The sequence below is a fragment of the Pyrus communis genome, chromosome 5, assembly GCF_963583255.1.
Source record: "Pyrus communis chromosome 5, drPyrComm1.1, whole genome shotgun sequence".
Taxonomy (NCBI): Eukaryota; Viridiplantae; Streptophyta; class Magnoliopsida; order Rosales; family Rosaceae; genus Pyrus; species Pyrus communis.
This window is the reverse complement of record NC_084807.1, coordinates 6,662,420-6,683,856: the sequence shown is the minus strand read 5'-3', so window position 1 is coordinate 6,683,856 and position 21,437 is coordinate 6,662,420. Positions and strand designations below refer to the sequence as shown.

Here is a 21,437-nt window from a genome sequence, read left to right as displayed (position 1 = left end):
CACAAATAATTCCTAAGCCCATTTATTTCTCATCACCAAATTATGAAATTTAATTTTCGAAGTTTTTTGTTTGATTAACTTAAGGTCTCGTTTGACATGCCGTACAAGACCATCGGATAGTATTATAAGACAAAACAGATGTTTGGTATTTTTTATTAAATAAGTATTGGATTATTTAATCTGGCCCCACTTTATTTTATTCTCCTGCCACTCGCCTATTTATCCTTACCAAAACCTCTATATTATTAGTCGAGTAGGATCTCGCTCATTCCATCCCTCTCTCGCAGCACTCTCTGTCCACTCTCTCGCATTGCCTCCTCTCTCTCATCTGGATCCCAAGTCCATCTTCGTCGTCTTCCTCTTTTTTTTTTTTTTTTTTTTTTTTTCTATCTATGTTCCTCCCTGCTCCTCACATGCACACCCCTCCCACCTCTTTTCGCCCGCCGTTCACCTTCGATCTTTGACAAGTGATAACAAAACTTTTCATGGGTTGAAGGAGGAAGACAATGATTCAAATTCTTTCGATCTGGGCTCCAATGAAGAGGAGGACGACGAGAAAGGGGATAGCAATTTGGATTTGGGCTCCGACGAGGTGCTAGGCTCCGATGATAAAATGTTGGTTTATTACCATTGAAAATACGGGGTGTAATCAAATTAGAATTTTATAGGATTTTAATGGACTTTAAAATTCAAGTGGAGTCAATTAAAATTTTAAAATATATTTTAAGGGATTTTGAAATAGAAAATGGCTTGAAGAATCCAACCTTCACCCCTAGGATTTCATTTCAAGGCCAAAAAGTTCTGTCTGCAGCAGTCTTCCTCTATTTTTTGGCCCTGCTTGAGATCCGGTGACTATCTCACCACCTATACATACAAGGTTTCCCAAATCCCCATTTCCCTAACTTCCTTTCGCCGCCCCTCATCCCTCCCGAGACCCACCCACGGTAACCGCAGTTTGCTCATCCATTTTCTAAATTTTTATGGGTTGAGAGGAAGCGGCTGCGTGCCAAGCAAGAACAAGCCACCAACGGCATTTCAGATCATGATCTTCCAAACCCGAAACCAATGGCCCTGTTTTAGACCAGAATTAATTCCAAACCACACCAGAACAAAACCCAATTGATATTGGGCTCCCACAGCAAGAACAACAAGCACAAAGGAAGTTGAGGGTTTTCATAGTGTTTTACTCCATATACACCATTGACCAGAGTGCTTTCTATTATTTATTAGTTTTTCATTGCTATGTGTAAATTGCTAGAACGGAATTGGTATTCATAAGCCTTGTAATATAAATAGTGGTCGGTGGCTTTGAATGTAGTACCAACTCCTTTCAGAAATTCACTTATGTTTGCTAGAGTCTAAATCCTAAGAAATCCACAAGAAGGTCTATAAAAATTCAAAGAAATCTATAATAAAAATCTATATAAATCTGTCAAAATTCATATAGATTTTAAAGTCTCTTAAAATCTTTTGAAATCTATCACTAAAAAAAGTTCATTAAAATTCTCTGAAATCCAAATCAACTACATCCCCAAATTTTTGCGATTTTTTATTTTGGTTGGTGAATCGATGGGTGGGTTCGTATGGAGGTGGGATTTGATATTTGGGGGGGGGGGGGGGTGTTGGTGGTGGAAGACGGTGAAGAGACTTGGGTTTTTAACCTACCTTTTTAATTTTTTAAAAAGTTCAACATATCATTCGATACACAAGTTAATAAAAAACAATACCAAACACCCAACTAATTTACTCAGTACTATTCGACGACTATTTATCCTATCCAACAAAAGTAATAAGTACAGTTCGAGTTACCAAATAAGGCCTAAAAGTATAATTGAATTTAATGTACAAATAAATAAATGAGAGGTGATAATTGACAAGTGATGGTGGTGGCGGCTATGATGATGGTGGATAGTGGAGACGGTGCATATGATGGGTGGTTGCGGCGGTGGTGGTGTTGGTCGTGGTTAAAGTTGTGGTTGTGGGATGGTAACAACAACAATGGTGTTGACAATGGGGGGTGGAGGCAAGATGATGATAGGAGTGGAAGTTGATGGTCATGGAAATGTACACGTGGCGGTGAAGTGCTCGTGGTAGCGGCTAGGTGATGATAAAATGGTACTAAAGGTGGTGGTGGTTACATTTGCTTTTAGTTATAGCCCTTAATTCTCATTTGATTTATTTAATCTAATGCATAAAAAAAAGGGTCGTGTAGTGTTGTGAAACTAGCTCTCAATTTGAAGTGCAGAACACGAATTTGGAAGCGAAGATCAATCGAGCAATCACACGGGAGAGGGAGAAAGAAGTGGCAAAGAAGGCAATTGCATGGCGACCAGTCAATTTGATCACCTGATCAATCGGATCATGCCGACTGGTGGACCCCCATATCGTGTTTTGAACTGAAGTCCCATTTAGGCTACGTTTTGTCTAACTAGACTGGATTTTGGTTTCATATTTGGACTTGTATTGTAACCGGGTTGATTGCCATGTAAATAGGACTTTGGTGAGCGTTTTTGTGTGTTTTCTATTTGCTTGGTGTATCAGGGTTTTTTTGGTTTGGTTATTATGTGTGCCATCATGATAGTACAATGAAAACAAGATTTATAAACCAAAAGCTTACCAACCGGCAAAGCCTGAAATTCTTCAACTCCATACTAACCACTCATTGTTGACGTATAATTTCTCTTCATAAAGAAAAAAAAAGGAAAAGAAACCAACGAACACTTGTGCTAATATTAATTAGAGAAATTGCAAACTTATCTATAGGGTTTTTATTATAAATCGTCTTTGAAATTGACTTAACTAATCACTTTAATTTCTTGATTTGCAAATCAATCAATCTAATTAGACCCTGAATTTTATCATTGCATATCAATATGGTCTTTACCGTCAAAATCCTTTAAATTTTCTGTGAATTTTTTTTTGGTAAATTTTTTTTTTTTCCTGTGAATTTGATGACACGAAACACAGAGCTTATATAACCAATAAGTTAACATAACGTGCACGATACAAGAAAAAGTATTTTTTTTTAATTCCAAAACCAATTAGAAGACAAATAAATAAACAAAGACAATAAAAAAGCCAATCCGCATCTTCCACGCCATATCCACCCAAACCCCAGCTGCATCTCCAAAAAAATTTCGATTCTCTGCAATTCATTTTATCTGCGGTTCACTTTTGGTTCGTACAATGACAGGGAGAAGTGAAGGACCGGCGATCGGGATTGATTCTCTGCAACTAGGTTGCTATGGACCCGGCAATTGAAATCCTTTCTCTTTTTTTTTTTTTTCAAGTTTTTTGATGTTATGATATTGTTTTGGTGGGTGGTTGTGGCAGATGGTGGTCTAGGGGAGAGGGAGAGAGAGACGTGGATGGCGATGGGGGAGGCTGCAATCTGGGCTTTTTTTTTATATAATTTATTTAGTTTTTGAAATATTTCATTTGTTTTTTTTTTCTAAATTTAAAAAAAAAAAGTGATTTTTTTTTTTTTCACTTCACACCAAGTTATTCGCTCTGTAGCTATAGGCTCCATGTGTGCTATGTCATCAAACTAATAGCAAATTTAACGAATTTTGATGGTAAGAATTACATTAACGTGCAGAGATAAAATTCAGAGACGAGATAGATTGATTTGCAAATTAAGATACTAAAATGATGAGTTAGATCAATTTCATATATTACTTGTGATAAAAACCTCTTATCTACAGTGTATAAGAATACCACCCATTTTATTTTATTTTAATTCTACAAATTAAACACTCAAATTCTATTTTTAGTGTGTACCATCTTTATTAATTTTCGTAAGTAATACGATCAATACGCTGCTTTAGCATGAATATACCTCCTCCCTAAAATTCAGAAAGAAATTTTTGTACAAACATCACATACCTCGCAACATAACCTTTTTCAATGACACTTTTCGTCATTTCAAGACCTATTGACACCCTCAGACGTGAAATTTGCATGTCGAAACAACTTCAATGCAAATATGTGTGCCGATGAGAAGTAGCCAATATAATCTTACCCCCTCTGTGTTGTGGCGCTTGCTAGGAGGAAGTTGTGTCTGGGATCTTTGATTCGACGTCCACCAATTTCCCTAAATCTTCATTCTCTCTTGGTAATTTTGGGACTGCTCCTTTTTTGATCAGTCTCCGAGTTTTGTTCATTTTGGTCGACTTTTATGTATGAGTAATGTTAGGTATGCTAAATTTATTGATTAAATTTACAAATTAAATGATGTGTTACCAATAAAAAATAAACATGTTAATCAACATTTAAGTAACAATCCAATCATTAACTTTCATATCACATAATTTATAAAATTTAGTCCTTAGCATTAGTCATTTTGTACTTGTACGGTTAGCCTTTTGGCTGTTTTGAATGGAATTGCTACTTTCCAGTAAAAAGTAAAAATCTTACCCCGAGTCGTGTTAATAAGGGAAAAAAAAATCTCCTATCATGCAACATGCGAGGATTTTTCATTGAATTTCTCATGAAAACAAATAGATTTTTAAATGTGTCAAACACACGGCTAAGAACTTGAAAGTAAATTTTCAACCAATTGTAATATACCACTTTATCCACCGAACCGTGTTTCAGAAACATTTAAAATTTCCTTCATTAAAACTCTAAATTCGCATTAAAAGTAGAATCATGGTTAGTGTCAAAAGAAGATATTTTAGGGGATATTTGCATAAACCCTAAGGGGGCGTTTGTTGCGCCGGATTATCTCGGACTGGATTAGCTTCAAGGATTAATCTGGACTGGCTTAGACTAGACTAAACTGAACTAACTTAGTGAAGCGTTTGGTGCAGTATTGGACTAAGAAGCTGGATAATAACAAATTCTAATATTATATTATTTAATATATAAATTATTAATATTTTATTATGATATTATCTTTTTCTCTATCTTTTCCTACCATTTCCGTCTCACTCTCTTCCTCTTCTCTCAGTTCTTCGTCCCACCCTCTCCCTCTTTTTTTCCTATTAGACCTCTCAATTCATGTCTCTTTCTCATTCCTGGTCAAACTCCTTATCGATTTCAGTCTCTATTTCTCTGTCCTCCCTCCCTCTCTAGCTATGCGTTGTTCGAACGGAACCTCACGGCTCCAATTTTCCCGACAAGTTGCAGGTTTCCCGATGTGTTTTCCGACCAACCCTCGTTAAATTGGATAAAGTTAGCACCGCCAAAAATTTCATCACCATCCTTGGACAGAGATCTTAGCTTTGCATGCTCGAATCTGTCATGGATTTGAAGAAGCCCAAACAGGCCGAGACTTCCAGGCCATTTTCTGGCCACATTCGACCACATTTTGGCCTCGATTCAAGTAGAATCGTAATCTTGTCACTCCTAGCTTCAATTTTGTATATTTTATATGAAAGTTGGTTGTGAAATGGATCTGAAAGAGAGTCGGAAAGTTAATGATTGATCTAGGTGACCGGACATGACAAGGAGTCTGTAGGGAGTGATCGTTGAGCATGACGAGGACGAGAAAGAGAGGATAGTCTTAGCTAGTCCCATGGTTATTGGGGGGTCTCGCTAAGACCTCTTAGTGAAGGGTTTTGTCCATGCTAGTCCCCTTTAGTCTCATTAATGTTAGTCCCAGCATGGAACAAACACGGTATTGGACTAATAGCTAGTCCAGTCCAGTCCAAGGCAAACAAACGCCCCCTAATTGTCCAAGTGGTGTATGTGCAAAATTCCCAATCGATTGTTAATAAAACAAAGAAGAAGAAAAAGTTGAGATATTTTTGTAATGATCGATCATGACATCCATCATGCTTTTGGCAAAGATGAAAGCTGTAAAGGCCTATTCTTTTGTTCTTTCTACATTTCCTTTTCTCTTTTGGCATGGAAAGTCGCATTATTTGAGAAATTTTACATCAAAATTAAAAGACAAAAACAAGAGGTGAACCTGATAGTTAAAAAGAGTTTTTTTTTTTTTTTTTTTTTTTTTTTTTTCTCATTCCGCTGCGTTTTGTGGTTGAACTCTTCTTTTTTCTTTGTTGTTTAAGCTAGCGCAGAATTTCGTTTGTTCAAAAAAAAATTAAAAAAAAACACAAAACAAAATTATACAACAATCTGTTTGAATGGACTTTTCATCAATTTCTCAACCAACATCCTTTGAGAAATAAACAAAGATGATCGATCACTAACAAAATTTTACAAATTAACCATCCCTTACATTTCAAAGGATGCTCTTTGCCTTGTAACATCTCAACCAAAAAAAAAAAAAACAAAAACAAAAACAAAATTCTCTTGGTGGGTTTTTCTTGATTTCTCCTCCATGATTTTATATTTTCCAATTGGCCACAATTTCCTATTTACTTCGTTTTCCTTCAAGCCCCTCTCACCCACAACCTCACCTTTACAAATCACAACACCCAGTCAACCTTGATCACCTCCACCATGATCTTGCCACGTGGAAAGATCTGAAATCTTAAAAACAAACTCCACCAATAATCTCTCGGTCTCAGATCAATCAGGCTACAGTAACAGACCCTGTCCGTACAGTTTTGTTAGGGGTGGAGTTCTTGTTGGGATCTGACTTTCTTCTGCTGGAAGAAAGCTTCCAGCTCTTCTCTTTGTTCTCGTCAAACTTTATCTGTTCTTGCCTACAATCTTTACTGCAAAACGGTGTGTTACCCCTGGAAGAAATAATTCCAAATCCCCATCAGGACATGGAAAACCAAATTTCACATAAACAAAAATCGATAAAAACAATATTCTAAACTACCCTAATCTAATCTAACAAATACCGCAGTGCGGCGGCACGCTGCTCTGATAAACTGGAACATAAAATTACCTGTACATGAAGATGTCCGAGTTGTTTCCGAGTGGTTTTCTACAAAGATGACAAGCATCAAGGAAGTGAGGCTCGTTTGTTTGATCTTCGTAAGTGGTGTAGGAGAACATGCCGGTCCTCATACTTCAAAAAATAAAACAAGAGGAGCCGAAGAGGAAGAAGAAAAGATCGATGGACCGGTTGCTAATTTGCTACAAATTCGGAGGTTGCTGCAAACTTGGTGCCAGGAACAAGTGAGTGAATGAGTGGGGGGAGGAATTAGATGGGAAAGTCCTGCCACATATAAAGACTTGTTCAGTGGACTTGGGGGGATAAGCTGCTTTGCGAGTCTACGTGGAAGAAATGTGGTAAACCAATCAAGTTCTTCGGTTGAGTCAACTTCCAGATTGTTATGCAAAATCAAGGGTTGTGATTATCTGGGAGGATGAGAGTATTGTGACCTCAGAAGCACGGGAATTTTGCTTTCCGCATGAAGCAGGTTATGGAGAAAACAGTGGGTGGTGGTTTTCGAGATTGGACCCATCGAGATTCCATGGTGCTCTCAATCTATTGGCTGCAGTGCTGTGCATGCATCAGCATCTGTTTCTAGAACCACTTCTTCTTTTATTTATTATTTGCTACATTAGTTTTTTCCTTTTTTGCATTTGGTCCCTTTTGTGTTGGGTATTTTTAGTACATCCATACAAAATAGTATTCCTTTTAATTGGAGGTCCTCTTCCCCTAGACCATTGTGACGAGGGAGGTTAATTAGTGTATTAGTACCACTTTCATTTGTGTTTGCTAAGATTAATACCAATTACTATTTTACTAATGGTTATTGTACTTATGTGTTCCTTTTTAGAGTATTAAGGGACACAATTTGGGGAAGTATGTGGGAATCTTTTCTTTCTTTGTTTCTAGGTATCCTTTAGAATTAACTATTAATAGTGCATGTGAGCTTAGAGTATGATATGATATCTAGCTCCCAAGCAAAATCTATTAGTGATACTATTTGGAAGTCTTTTTTTTTTTAATTTTTTTTATAAATGAGTGTTGGTGGTTTAAAATATTAGTTGTTGGAAGAGAGGAGGATCGGTGGACTTTGAACATGTACCAAGATTCATAGTCATTGTTTTCCGCCACTACGATAAAACATCATCTACAAGTTTAATTTAAGGTTCCCTATCTTCATATTCTACATTCGTTGAGTAGCTCAAATAAGAGTTAGAGATAGTGGCTTTAGTTTTGGTGTCAAATTAATGAGTAAACTCTCCGATTCTCATACAAGATAGATGGGTTGTAACCATTCAATTGTCTTAAAAGTTTTTTTTTTTTTTTTTCAAATGTTTTGGTAGTGTTGTTTGGTATATAGTGCTCATAAAGCTTAGTACACACCAACTAATACTACCATTCTATGGTATTCTTTTACTTATATTTGAGACGTATTAAGTTTTATGTTTCAAATTACTGAACATCGATCTAATTCTTTGATCAGGTGTGTAATGTGCAGGTCTAATCAAACATAATTTCATTGCTATAAAGAATGCAAATGCAAACCACGTGATTTATTATTTACGTAGATTTGATGGAATAGTTTAAAAAATAGCATTACACGGGAAATTAACAGTTTTTAAGAGCTTTAAGGACTTATTTTGTCTAAAAAAAAAATTAATGGCATTAATTTTCACTTGATTAATAATTCAAGAAATGAAAGTGGTGGATTGCTCTAGTAGTTAGTCATTTCTTTTTAACCTACTACATCATGAGTTCAAACGCTCTCATCTCTTAGTGTAGTATCCTAATGGACACACTGTTGGGTTTCCACCCAAGCATAGCAGGTTTAAAACTCCTCCCTCCCCTTAATTATTATATTAGTTTCGAACTTTTCCCTTCTCCTTAATAAATTTAACCATCTCTCCATACTTAGTGTAATTTACAATAAGAGTAGGGCTTATATTCAAAAAGTAATAATTCGTCACGTAGTACTACGATTTAGTGATGTTTCTCTTCACTTATAAGTAAGAAATCTTAGGTTCGAATCTCGCTAAAAAATTTTTGAATTACATTATTATTAGTTCATTGTGAAACTAAACCCTACATCTCTACCTAAATGTAAATAATAACGGTTGTTAAAAAAATAACAATTCTTTAGAAAATAATTGGCAAGTTACTTTTTTTTTTATACGTACAACAACCTTATATTATCTTTTGCGTTTCATGAAAATTTTTGGTAACTCATTAGTTATATAACTTCTTAGGTAAGTTCTAATTGCAAGTTACTCCAAGAACAGAAAAATGAAGAGAGATTTGTGGGTTATAGAAGGATTTGCAGAAGCTTTGGGACAATGTCAAAAGAATCCAAAAGTATAACCCTCTTTCCAATTGTCCTAGTTTTCTCTTCTTAATTACAACAGCACCACCGACATAATGCATGCTAGAGAAACGTCTTTCTAGCCTAGAGTGTAACTTCGTAGATCTCATCAACACAGAAGGGCATATAAGTAAACAAACATAAAATCTCTCTAGAATCCGGACTTTGAGCAAACACTGGGCCCCAAAAGCCCATAAGAAAACAATAGCGGAATTAAAGACCCAACCGTGGAGGTGACTCGGAGGGGACCCACACCCACCAAAACCATCTAAGGGGAACCCACCTGACTCAGGACCATGCTGGCTCTACTTCCAAGGTCCTTGTCTCCCCGGGCCCACGACTTCGGGCCGTGCCCCACGGGCAGCTCCTTCCTTTTGCGTCCGTTACACGTGTGCCCTAAAAGAACTACCAGCGCAGCACCATAGATTATCACACTTGCTACGTGGCAAGTGGCTGCGAGAAAAGACATAAAGTTTGCAATGCACTAAGTTCTTGGAACGGCCACGATTTTCGAGGTGGAGAATGGACGGTGAAGAACGTCCCACGCTCGAAGGGGTTCCAATTATTTGGTGGGTCTGTAAATTTCCATTTGGTTTCTCTCCACGTGGACCATACCATGTGGCTTGCTGAATGAGCTGTCGGACTGAATATTGTCATTGGCTGCTAATTTAATCGATGAAAAAATTGCTATTTGCGTCAAGTGATTAAGTAAATGTGAATTGCAAAATGTGCACTCTATGCTGCGTGCAGTGCATGCCTTTACAAAGTGTTCGACATATAAAAAATTCATAAGTGTTACGGAGTATCAAATACTAAAGCACCCAAGAAAGTTCCTTGATGTGTTCAAAAGTTTTGTTGTGTTTCTGCTTTCTTGGGAAGAATCTGTGAGTTATGATTTTAGTGTTAATTTTATTTATTTATTGGTTCAACGTTTGTTAATAATATTAAAACTACACACGTTTCATTGTGAGATTTTAGACAAGGAATAATCAACCATATCGAGGAGCACTGACAACATAATTAGAAAAATAATACGATACAAATAATGCGTTATATAAACTTTTGATTTTTTTAGTCCAATGCTTATGTGTGCATTCAACAATGTGTATTCTCTTCTATTAAATAAATGTGTAACGTGTAGCACTAACACAAAAAAATTATTAAAAATGTAATACAAATAATGCATCGATAGTGACTAACTTTGATGAATCTCTCTTAAATTTGTCTTCACTTGGTTAGAACTAAAAAGATTTTTTTTTCAACAAACGATATTATTTATACTAAGAGGGTAGGGGAATGTGTTAAGCCTCACAATAAACTTGCGATAATGTGGTTTAAATTTATTTTTTGACTGAGAACAAATATAAGGTTTCTCACTTATAAGTAAAGAGGAATACAATTAGACCGTAATACTAAGTGTCAGAACTAAAAACAAAATTTAAAACAAGAGAAATACAATGAACTTGAAACTTGGAGATGTGGTCATAAAATGCAGAAAAATAAAAGCACATAACATAGTTCATCTTTTGGATTTGCAATCGGTAAAAATAAAAGTTTTTCTTAAGTCAAAATAGTAAAGTGCCTTGTGGTGCTCGTTAATGTGTGTGAAGCTCTAAAGCACGAATACGAGAGTGAAGATTGGCGATTCTTAAAATTAAAAATTTTCTGATTCGAGAGAGGCAGGAATTAACAACTAAAAATGTATTAAATATTCCACTTTCATTTTTTCAAAACAAGAAATTATGAGCTCTAAATACCGAAATTGCCCTTGACGGCATGAGTAGCCCCAAGTGTTCCGACGATCAATTCAGGATGTGAGGAAGAGGGCAAAACGAAGTACTCTGAGTGAGGTAAAAAAATGTTGGGGTGTGATATCCACACATCCCTTTTTATTTCTCACACACCCTTTTAATTTTTGGTCATTGGATTGGATGAAGTGAAGAAGATTAATGAATAGAAATTAAAAATATGTGTGAGAAGTAAAAAAGGATGTGTGGATAGCACACCCCAAAATGTTTAACCTTTTGTGAGGAGTCGAAAGACCTATTTATAGGCGTTTAAGGGTTAGTCTTTCAGTTCTTTGCCAATTGTCTGAGTCATCAGAGTAGTTATTCGATCCGACTGTTGAAAATTAAAAATGTGTAAAAAGTAAAAATAAGTATAAAGATGGCACCACCCTTCTGCATAATTCCGACTGCCCTATACAAATTTGTCCATGGCCAGAAAAGTCCTTTCATTTTCTTGCTTTCTTCATTCTTAAAAAACAGAATAAGTAACCCTTTACACGCTACCCATAATTGCTTACAAATCCATTGGAATTATGGGATATTGGGATTGAATGCCACTTTGCAATTGAGTCCAGGAGACTGGAATTATTTCTACAATTACTTGTAGAATTATATAACTACATTCTACATGCTGAACAAAAAATATTAGCTTCCTTTTGTTTTCTTGTATGAAACAAGAATATCAAATTCCAATATTATTTTATCACCAATTCCACATTCAACACAGAACTACAAGAGAAACAAAGACGACAGTTTGGAGAAAATATTGGCTCCAAGAGACCGATCAGTGTCGAATTGCAGCACCTTAAAGATGTGACAGAGGGTACAAACAGACTATATCAACATCACAAAGACTAGTAAAACTAGCCGGTGAGAGCAGAGTTTAGGGCACTATGCACATCAACTCCAATCTGGGCTTCAGCTTTCTCCAAGTCAGTCGATGCTGAGTTGAGCTTCTGGGTGAACTCTGCAAGACCCTTCTGGACAAGACTTGCATCGACACGATCAAGAGGGACAGCCTCTACAGCAATTATGTCTGCAATAGAGTTCGCGTGGATGAATGCAAAACCACTGCTGACGAAATATTTTGTGACATCAGCTCCTTCATGCACTGACATGACCCCGGGTTTCAACTCGGCAATTGTTGCTACATGTCCAGGAAGAACACCCATATGGCCAGTGCTTGCTGGTATTATTACCATGTCCACCTGTTAAGACATGAATCGTAAAAAGTAAAACTTATGGTACAAATATCATCTTCGTATTTCTGTTTCGGAATCTGCAGATATATAATTAAATATAAACACAACTTAAGACCCTTGCAATCACATCTTTGAATTATTGATCACACACTCAACAGATAATGTTAATTCTAAAAAGTTTCAGTCTCAATAGTCATAATGTTTGGCAAATGACATGGTGGGGCTCATCCACTAAAAAAAGTTGCCTGTTACATTATCGAGTTCTGTCATAGCAAGGGCCATCTGTTGCTCATCATTCTTCAACAAACACTAGTTTTTTTGTCTGGTAAATCAGTAGTTTTGGCACTAAAAAAAGGCAACAAGCACATCTTTAAAAATACGGTTTTGAAAAATATCAGAAGATGGACCATGGACGTGAACTTAACCACTCTCTACCACTCGCCAGTTTGGGAAGAGACTTTGGGTCATAACATTGAACGAAGGAAAAAAAAAACTAATTTTGTCTGAGATTAAAATTGGTCAGGCAACTAATCATTTTGTTTAGTTCCATATTCTTTTAATCTGTCAGAAGCAAGTTATGCTAAAAGATTCGGTTCCCTTTATCACTGTCAGAAATGCAGTGAAAAAAGGATACTAAAGAAGGCTTTCAATGATTGTCTGAGGCCAACACTAAATATGCAAGTCTACTATCAAACTGAGGATGACAAAAATATTAAAAAAAGGAAGAGCACGTTGATCTCCAAATGCACCACCAACAACTTTTCTTATTTATGATAAAAAAAGGGTCATTTTGTTCTACCGGGATAAATCCAAAGTTAGCTCCAAATCGGACAAATACAACTAAGACACATAATATTCCATGATATACTTACCTTACTTATGCATATGAGGAATGCAGTACACAAATCACATGGGTTGAAAATGCCAACGGGACAATGTTTTTTATTTTTGGCATGCAACCATGCACCATCTCACCCAGCTATGTTACTCAAGTCTGATTTCCATACCCATTTACCAATCAAAATAACTAAAAGGAATCACAGAGCTTGATGAAGGAGAGGAAATGGAATTTCACACTAGACGTTTTCCATCACTAGATGGAAATTTAGTTTTCAATACAAGGAGTATTGGTTTCTCTTCAGATTGACAACTCCACAAACTTTTTAAAAGAAACTTAGTTTCCACATCTGTTCACATTTGAATTGACTTAAAAACTTTAAACAGTATAGGATATGACTTATAATAGAGAAAAATGTAACACACATAAAGCATCCTTACATACACTAAACTAAGATGAAGTTCAGCCTACAGCAATAACGGATGAAAACTAGGTGTATATTGCACCACCATAATCAGTTGCAAAAGTCAGTGTGAAACACAATTAGGAAGTGGGATATGAGTACTGGAAATGTTTGAAAAATATGAAAAACAAGCACTAAGTGCAGGACTAAATCCTTCATGGGCCAAGCAAATCAAACAATATGGATTCAAAGTTCCATTTTTTTTTTTTCTTCCATCACTTCTAATAGAAAGTAACAAAAAGAGATCAAAGTGAAAACATGGATAATGATGATTGGAAAATGTTATAATGCATCCATTCAAAATTCGAAACAGAGAAATGCTTAAGATCAATCCAGCCAAGGCAATTTGTGTAACAAGAATAATCACCATGATTTAGATGGAAGTTTGCCATCGAAACAAAATACCGAACCAAGAACCAAAAGGTTAACTCTTATTCTGAAAAAAAGGGGCTTCCACAAAGAAACGCAAAACACAGAGTCCCATACAAGAAACGGCAGAAAAATATTAATGCGGCGGCATCTTTTGTAAGTAGCATTGCATCACTGTGAAGTTATGAAGACCTATTAGATGAAATGGTTAAATCCTTCAATACACCTTAGAACTTATATATCATAATCCACCTTCCTACATTGATCAGTCAATCAAAGATGTACAATGACACTGAACTTGCAAGTCGTATAGCGAAAATGCTCGAACCAATCAATAATCCGAAAACAGCTCCAGCCCCAATAAGTTCACAACAAAATCAAAGCGTGAATTGACATAAATATTGGATTAGCTCCAAACCGATTCAAACCTACTAAAAACAACAGAATACCCAATTCAAACTAGAGACAACAAATGCGGCCTGAAAATCACAATTAGCACCAAACCCAGATAAACCCACACTAAATCATACAAAACCCATATCACCTGAATCTCAAATCAAACCTCAGATCAAAAAATTGCAAATGCCGCACAACAAATCTCCGAAAACTGACCTCTTTCGCCGAAAGTTCGGACGCATAAGGGAGCACAAAATTGACAGTCAGCTTAGTGGGGATCGATGACGGGGTTACAGGCCTAGGTTTCATGAAGGTCAATGGGGTCCTTGGGGGATCTATGTGAGGCACCACTTTCTTCCAGGCGTCACTGAAAGTCGAATCGGCTGGGGCAGTCTCAGCGACGTCGGTGGAGAAGGGTCGGGCCCTGAGGGGGATCGTGGATCGGGTCAAGAGGGTGGTGGCTCGGCGCAGCATGGTGGCGGATTGAAGGGTCGCTCGGGTCTCGCAGGGTCGGAGAGAGAGAGAGAGAGAGAGAGAGAGAGAGAGAGGGTGGAGTTCGAGTGGAGGTTTTGGTTTGGGTTTCGGAAATCGCTTCTGCCGTTTCGGCAAGTGGAAATAGAGGAGGAAATGGGTATAGGATTTTTTGAGGCCGTTGTGGGCTTATAGTCAGTTTTGGCCCATTAAACATATTTTGGTAATAACAATGTTTGGCAGTTTGGCTCCTCATTTTTCTTCAATTTACTTAGTGGTTGATTCATATAAGATAAATTTTATTTGAATCCATATAACTTTTTTTTACACCCAATTTAAATTTTAAATGTGAATTGTCTTTTTTACCCTATAACATAATTACCATTAAGTACAAGGTAAAGTTAACAATAAAATTTATTAATAAACCCACACTCAATAATCAAACACTAAATAATGTTTAGAGAAAATTAGAATTAGATGCCTCATTTTAGACTTTTGTAGACTAAAAATTTATGCTTTTTGAGTTTTTGATTAAGCTTTTGAAACATTTAATTAAGATACTCAGACTTGAACTACTTCAGATTAATTGAAATTCATTTACATTTAAATATCTGCTATATATTTTAAATAATTTCAACTATATTTAGATCTAAGAATTTTAACTTTTCAAATCTAAATGTACATCCACACCAAATAGAAACGTACCAACATTAAATGAAAACGTACCAACGTCAAACGAAAATGTATCAACCCCGAATTAAAACGTACCCAATTATAAACTATATTAAAATGAATATTCATCTTTTTGGAATGTTTAAAAATATGTTTGATTCATACACAATGCTCTAGACAGTCTTGTTTTTTGGCAGATAAGTCTCTGAAACAACTTTTAGTTGATCGGAGATAAATCCTTATTATTGTAGATAATGCTAAATAATAATGATAAATCATATAATTTTGAATTAACAAAAAAGCTATTGTCCGTTGATTAATGACTCTTTTTATAAAAAAAATAATTAATTAAAGTAATTTAAACTTTTACATTGTTAACGACTCTTTCTATATATAAAAAATTTAATTAAAGTAATTCCTCATGATTAGGACAAAAAGTAATAAAATTATGTTTTGAAAACAAACGTACCAAAAATTCAAATGTACCAAAAACTAAATGTACCAAAAATTCAAATGTACCAAGAAGTCAAATGGACCAAAAATTCAAATGTACCAAGTAACTAAATGTACCATCACAATCAAATGTACCAATATAACCAAACGTAACTAACAACGAGTTTTGTGCATTCTATTTAATTTACTAAAATAAATATTTTAATAAAAAAATAAAAAAATCTTAAATCATCATAATAAGAGATGCATAAAAATAGGAGAAAAAAGGGAATGCTAACATGAATAGATTTCTAATGAAATAAAATTAAAGTACCAAAATTGTAGGGAAAATGTTTAATCAAATTTGCAAAAGGAATAAATTTAGTCTATGACATTTAAAAACGAGGCGTCTACATCAAAACATCCCTAATTTTTATTCTACATTCACCCTCCATCAAACTGGTTGCGCGGAAAATGCAACCCCTAAATGCTTGGAAGATGTTGGCATATATTGTCTGGTAAACTACCACTTAAGTTGTTTAGGGTTAGAGCCAAAACTATCAAAAGAGGACATGTTGAAGACAGCAGGAAGATGACCTATTAAAAGAGCATTAGCCTGCACAGACAACCACTCCACCTGATCTTTACTGCCAATCAAGTTTTGAATTCCTGATAAATCAACACATATGTGTATGTATTGGAATGGTTCCTTTAAAGATTCAAGTCATTGGACTAAAGCTAATCAACTTCAACCTGTGTAGATGAGACAATTCTAATGGCAAGGTACCAAACTTGTTGTTTTGAATTCCAGCTTAACAAGAAATGACAGGTTGCCTAGGTGGGGATTTGAGAGCAAGAAGATCAGCTTGGTTTGTGCTAAAGTTGGCTTATGCTGTTTCTGAACCTTTTTTTTCTTTTTTTTGTTGAGTGCATCTATATTTTTCACACTAAGGGGAGGGGGAGTTCGACTAAGTCACACAATAGGCAGCTTATTTTGGTATCAAATTCGTCATCCACAAGATTCGAATCCATTTTTAAGATAGTATATATATACAAAAGTATTGGACTAGTAGCAACAAAATTGTCAACGAGGGGAAACGAGTTGTCGCCAATGTTCTGCGCTGTGAACCAAGAAATCAGAAGAAATAGGAATTCAAACGTAGTCTTTTAATCTATTGGGTAAATGAATCTTTGGCTGCAATTACATATTGTGAACCCGGTACGTTTAAAAGTGTATCGAATTTTACGTGGTTTTTAATGTTTTGAACGGGTGTAAAGATAAATTTACATATTGAATTGGGTTGTGAGAGTGATTTAGGTAGTAAATTTGGGTCTAAAGAGATATCAATAATTTAATTAAAAATAATATGGGTGTAGAGACTAACTTGGGTGTAGAAAGAGGTTTATGAGTTCAAATAAAATTTCCTTTTATATAATTTCGTATTTACAATCAAAATTGTTCCCATTATAAATACTCTTTATTGATGTCTCTACAAAAAAAAAATTAAAATTAAAATTAAAATTAAAACTAAAGTTTATTAGCAAATAGATGATTATTAATGCTTTTGATAATTAGTAATATAAGTGAAAGTATGTGAAACTATAATAATTATTTTAATCAGATTGACTGATTTGTTGCCGGACTTTATTGATTATATAATTAAGAGTATGATTTTGTGTCGGAATAAAAAGTTGATCATGTTATATTATGGTTATGCCATAGATAAGAGGTCATAGAATTGTACGAAAACTCTTAATTATAAACAAGATAAAGTCAAAACCTGAACAATCATGAATGAAAGATCCATTTTAATTGGCAAATGAAGGAGTACGTGATCCCTGATCCACAATATGTTGAGATCAGCATGAGGGGTATAAAAAAAAGCTTATCACCAAATATGATGGGATGCAGAAATTAGCAAACAAGGTCGGCCCTGAAGGTAGCCAAAGTAGGCACCCGCTTAGAATTCCACTTCGGAGGGCCCCCAAATTCGGTAAAAAATTCTAAAAATAGAATCATAGGCAATTGAAAAATAATTGATTGAAAATATAGAAACTTAATTAGTACATTTGCATTTAAAATGCGAGAATTGTAATATTTAAATAATGTTTGTATTTCTTTTTTCTTTTGATATTAATTTTTAACGATATTTGTTATAGAAATAGACTATTTTTCATCTATTTAGCGGAATTTTTTTTTATACATATCAATGTATAAATGATCGAAAGTTAGACAACTCTAGAGCCTTACTTCAAAGGCTCCCCTAGAGCCTCCAAATTCTAAGGGCCGAGGCCCTGTTAGCAAACCCTTTTTTCAGGGCAGCTGCAACAGAACGTCTCTTTGATCGAAAATCATCATCTTTTTTTCTTTCCAGAAAAACAAACACCGTTCGCGAATTGTGCAGAGAAACCTAACCATGAACAAGTGGGAACAATGTGTAGCAGGAAACTGTATAGAAAACATGGGAAAAAAAACATTAGTGTACGAGTAGCAAACGAAGGATCAATACAACATGAAAAAAGCTTTATCCCACTAAATGAGGTCGGCTGTATGAATCCCTATGAGAATTAACCCTCAACAAAGAATTAATAGCACAAGAGAAAACTAACAACTTAAGATTTCTTTTTTCCTCATGGTAGAAGCTGAGACTTTTTGTCTCATCCAAATTACTAATGGGCACAATATCCGTGGTGGATTGCTATCTACCACGGGCATCAATCGTGGTAGATGGGCTTTTTTTCTACTAGTGACACACTGTTGTTGCACATTAGCTGTATTTTGGGAAAATTTTGATGCTAAAGAAAGCTACAGAAAGCTGAAATCATAGCGAGATAAACCATTTTCAAAAGAATTCTAAATAGAAATACACCTGAATGATTTTTTATTTATTTTTTGGCATAACGGACTCCCAATCATATAATTGTAGAATACCAGATCAAATCAGATATTTTAATGGTTTTCTTAGGGCTCTGGTGTTATATGCAAAGGTTTGTTCTTCTCTTCGATCAATTACAAATGTTTTTAAAAACACCTAATCCGAACACTTAAATATCAATGATCCACTCAGTTTCAGTGATCTTTGGTCAAAAGACTCCCTAACATTGAAGTTTTGAAAATGTATTGAAACGTTTTTATAAAAGTTTGGTAGATACCCACCTGGGGAACCTTAATAAAACTTGATGAGAAAATCATGGATTGAAAACAATGAATAAAATAAACAACAATGTGGACCTAGCAGTCAACTTGTCATCTATAACAGAAAAGTTACAGAGCTGATGGCCAAACAAAAATGCAAACAAAAAGTTCGTTAAAAACGCCCGAGCGAGTAGCGATTTTAATATTTAGGACTACTATTTCAATATGCACACAGTGAGCTAGCTTAAACTTCTAACAACTTAAGCTAAAGGTTCGTTGGTAATGCGAACTTCACATAACTTAGCATCTGAAAATGGCTAGCTATCCTGAAGTAGCTAGATATGTGGACAAGAATGGTTTCCTCTACCAGCCACTGTCACTGAATGATGATCAAAGCGTGGAACTGTTTGAGAAGATAGCAATGTATGGAAACGAAAATACAGGTACGTTCTCTCACAGACTTTCCATCTCTGTTTTTATTTATTTATCAATTGATCATACATATCCGTCCATTGATCATACATATCCTACATCCACGAAGGTGTTCCACGCCGGTCTCATCTCTAGAGTGTTCGAAAGTTTAGTTTTGGAATATTTTGGAGCTTTAAATCATCTAATATTCAAGATAATGATTACATAGTTTTTAGAAGTTTACTTTGTAATCATAGAGAGTTTGATGTATTTTACTCTTAGTCTAGGTGTTATAATTGAAGACTTGTTTGGGTGTAGGAAAAAAATATGTTGAAAATGCATGAATTTTCTTTCCAATATGCTTGCTCAAGTAATGAGAGATATTTTGTTAGTAAAAAAAAAAATCAATTCTTAGCAAATATATTATATTACCTTCATTGACAATAGCTAAAACTAGAAGTTTAGTCTACGTGTTGCTGTGGGGTGTAAAAATAAATTATAAGTATTATCGGTAGATATGTAAAAGTTATTTACATAAAACATATACAAAGTATTTACACAAAAATATATAGTGGTTGTTGAAAGTTTTATCATTTACACTGATATTATTTACATGCAAAGAGATGCCAAATATAACTGCTTCTGCCTTACAAATGTATTCTCAAAATTGTAGTGCTTTGACAACTGAGCAGTAGTTCGTAACTGGACTATATGTTACATAAGTGCTGATCTTGACAGCTATTCCACTTTTGAGATTCAATCTTTTTTCATCAACATAAGATATCATTATTTGCAACATCCTGATAGATAATGTGATTGATAACCCCGCAAGCTAAATGCTCCAATAGGAAATTTAAGAAGCAGTGGAAGATTAGAAGAATATAGATCCAAGGATTTACCTTTTCGACCCATAGTTGAAGTAGTTTTGTGTAATTTATCTTATATAGCAAAATGATCCACATTTGCCTTAGGGAAAAATAAGCACGCGACTGTCAAAGCAAAGTAAAGAGGAACATGTCAAAGAGGACCGTACCAGAGCAAAATGACGATGTAAAAAAAAAAAAAGAGAGAAAATGACCAAGGGAAAGAGGGGAACTTTATTCATATTATGAATTTGTCTGCAGCCATGGTAACTAAAGAAGTGTGAATTGGTAAATTTCGAAGACTTGCCATCTATTTGGACGGAGACGAAAATGTCGATAAATATACTCCTGCAAGTGATGGACATCTGAGGTCTTTGTTATATGAGTCATACTGGGAGAAAAACCTAGTACGGTCACTGTTCACGCAATTCACATTGCTTAGAGTTTTGAAGTTTGAAGGTATGATGCAAAGTCTTGACCGAGTGAAATTGGGAATCTAGTTCACTTAAGGTTTTTGAGTCTGAAGAACACACAAATTATATAGTTTCCATCATCTGCAGCTAATTTGGTATGCCTGCGGACTCTAATTTACAGAATCTATGGACGTCGATGAGAATCTTAGGTGTGTTCGGAAAGATGGAATAACTGAGACATTTATATTTACCCTGACGTTATAGAGCAAGTAAGAAATTTGTCGTTCGCTACTCTAGGCAGTTTGCAGACGTTAGTCAATGTTTCAAGTAGCTACTGTGATCTAAATGATATGGTTAAACTAACCAATCTTAGAAAATCGGTGTTGAAGGTGAATCTAACAAAAAACTGGGATAGAATAAGCTTCACATTTAACCATCTCCAGTCGCGGACTCTGGAGAATAAGTTATACGTACCGTGGAACATAGTATATATTAAGTTGTCTTGAGATATACAAGCTACGAATAAAGGGAAAATTGAGAGCTACCAGAAGGGATCCTGTGCTTTCCAAACCTTACCAAGCTAACACTGTCCGGAATACTAGAGAAGCTGCCAAGCTTAAGAATACTTTTCCTTAATAATCACGTTACTGCCACGGCTTTTCCAGGACCACACTTTTTCTCCAGTGGAGGCTTTCCTCATCTTGAGCATCTTTCCCTCGGTTGTTTCCTTGCGTTAATTGTAACATCCCACATCGCCCAGGGGAGTGATCCTTAAATGTATATTCTCATCCCTACCTAGCACGAGGCCTTTTGGGAGCTCACTGGCTTC

General features: G+C 35.4%; 2 protein-coding genes across 2 annotated transcripts; both read right to left on the bottom strand.

Moving 5' to 3' along the window:
• Positions 1–6,082: 6,082 nt before the first annotated feature.
• LOC137735594 (FCS-Like Zinc finger 3-like) lies at positions 6,083–7,052 on the bottom strand. Its single transcript, XM_068475023.1, has 2 exons — positions 6,806–7,052; positions 6,083–6,647 (listed from the first exon to the last, which is right to left on the bottom strand). The coding sequence occupies exons 1-2, from the start codon at positions 6,925–6,927 to the stop codon at positions 6,482–6,484; spliced, it is 288 nt and encodes a 95-aa protein (XP_068331124.1). The 5' UTR covers positions 6,928–7,052; the 3' UTR covers positions 6,083–6,481.
• Positions 7,053–11,571: 4,519 nt separating this feature from the next.
• On the bottom strand, positions 11,572–14,800 carry LOC137735593 (ATP synthase subunit delta', mitochondrial-like). Its single transcript, XM_068475022.1, has 2 exons — positions 14,427–14,800; positions 11,572–12,150 (listed from the first exon to the last, which is right to left on the bottom strand). Exons 1-2 carry the CDS (start codon positions 14,682–14,684, stop codon positions 11,806–11,808), a joined length of 603 nt encoding a protein of 200 aa, XP_068331123.1. The 5' UTR covers positions 14,685–14,800; the 3' UTR covers positions 11,572–11,805.
• Between the last annotated feature and the right edge of the window lie 6,637 nt (positions 14,801–21,437).

Bases quoted from the DNA above. Each gene is read 5' to 3' on its own strand.
- LOC137735594 (XM_068475023.1), bottom strand. From the start codon at position 6,927: ATGAGGACCGGCATGTTCTCCTACACCACTTACGAAGATCAAACAAAC. The intron at 6,648-6,805 runs GTAATTTTATGT...TATTTCTTCCAG, and splicing joins TCGGACATCTTCATGTACAG to GGGTAACACACCGTTTTGCA.
- LOC137735593 (XM_068475022.1), bottom strand. From the start codon at position 14,684: ATGCTGCGCCGAGCCACCACCCTCTTGACCCGATCCACGATCCCCCTC. The intron at 12,151-14,426 runs GTCAGTTTTCGG...ATGTCTTAACAG, and splicing joins CCGAACTTTCGGCGAAAGAG to GTGGACATGGTAATAATACC.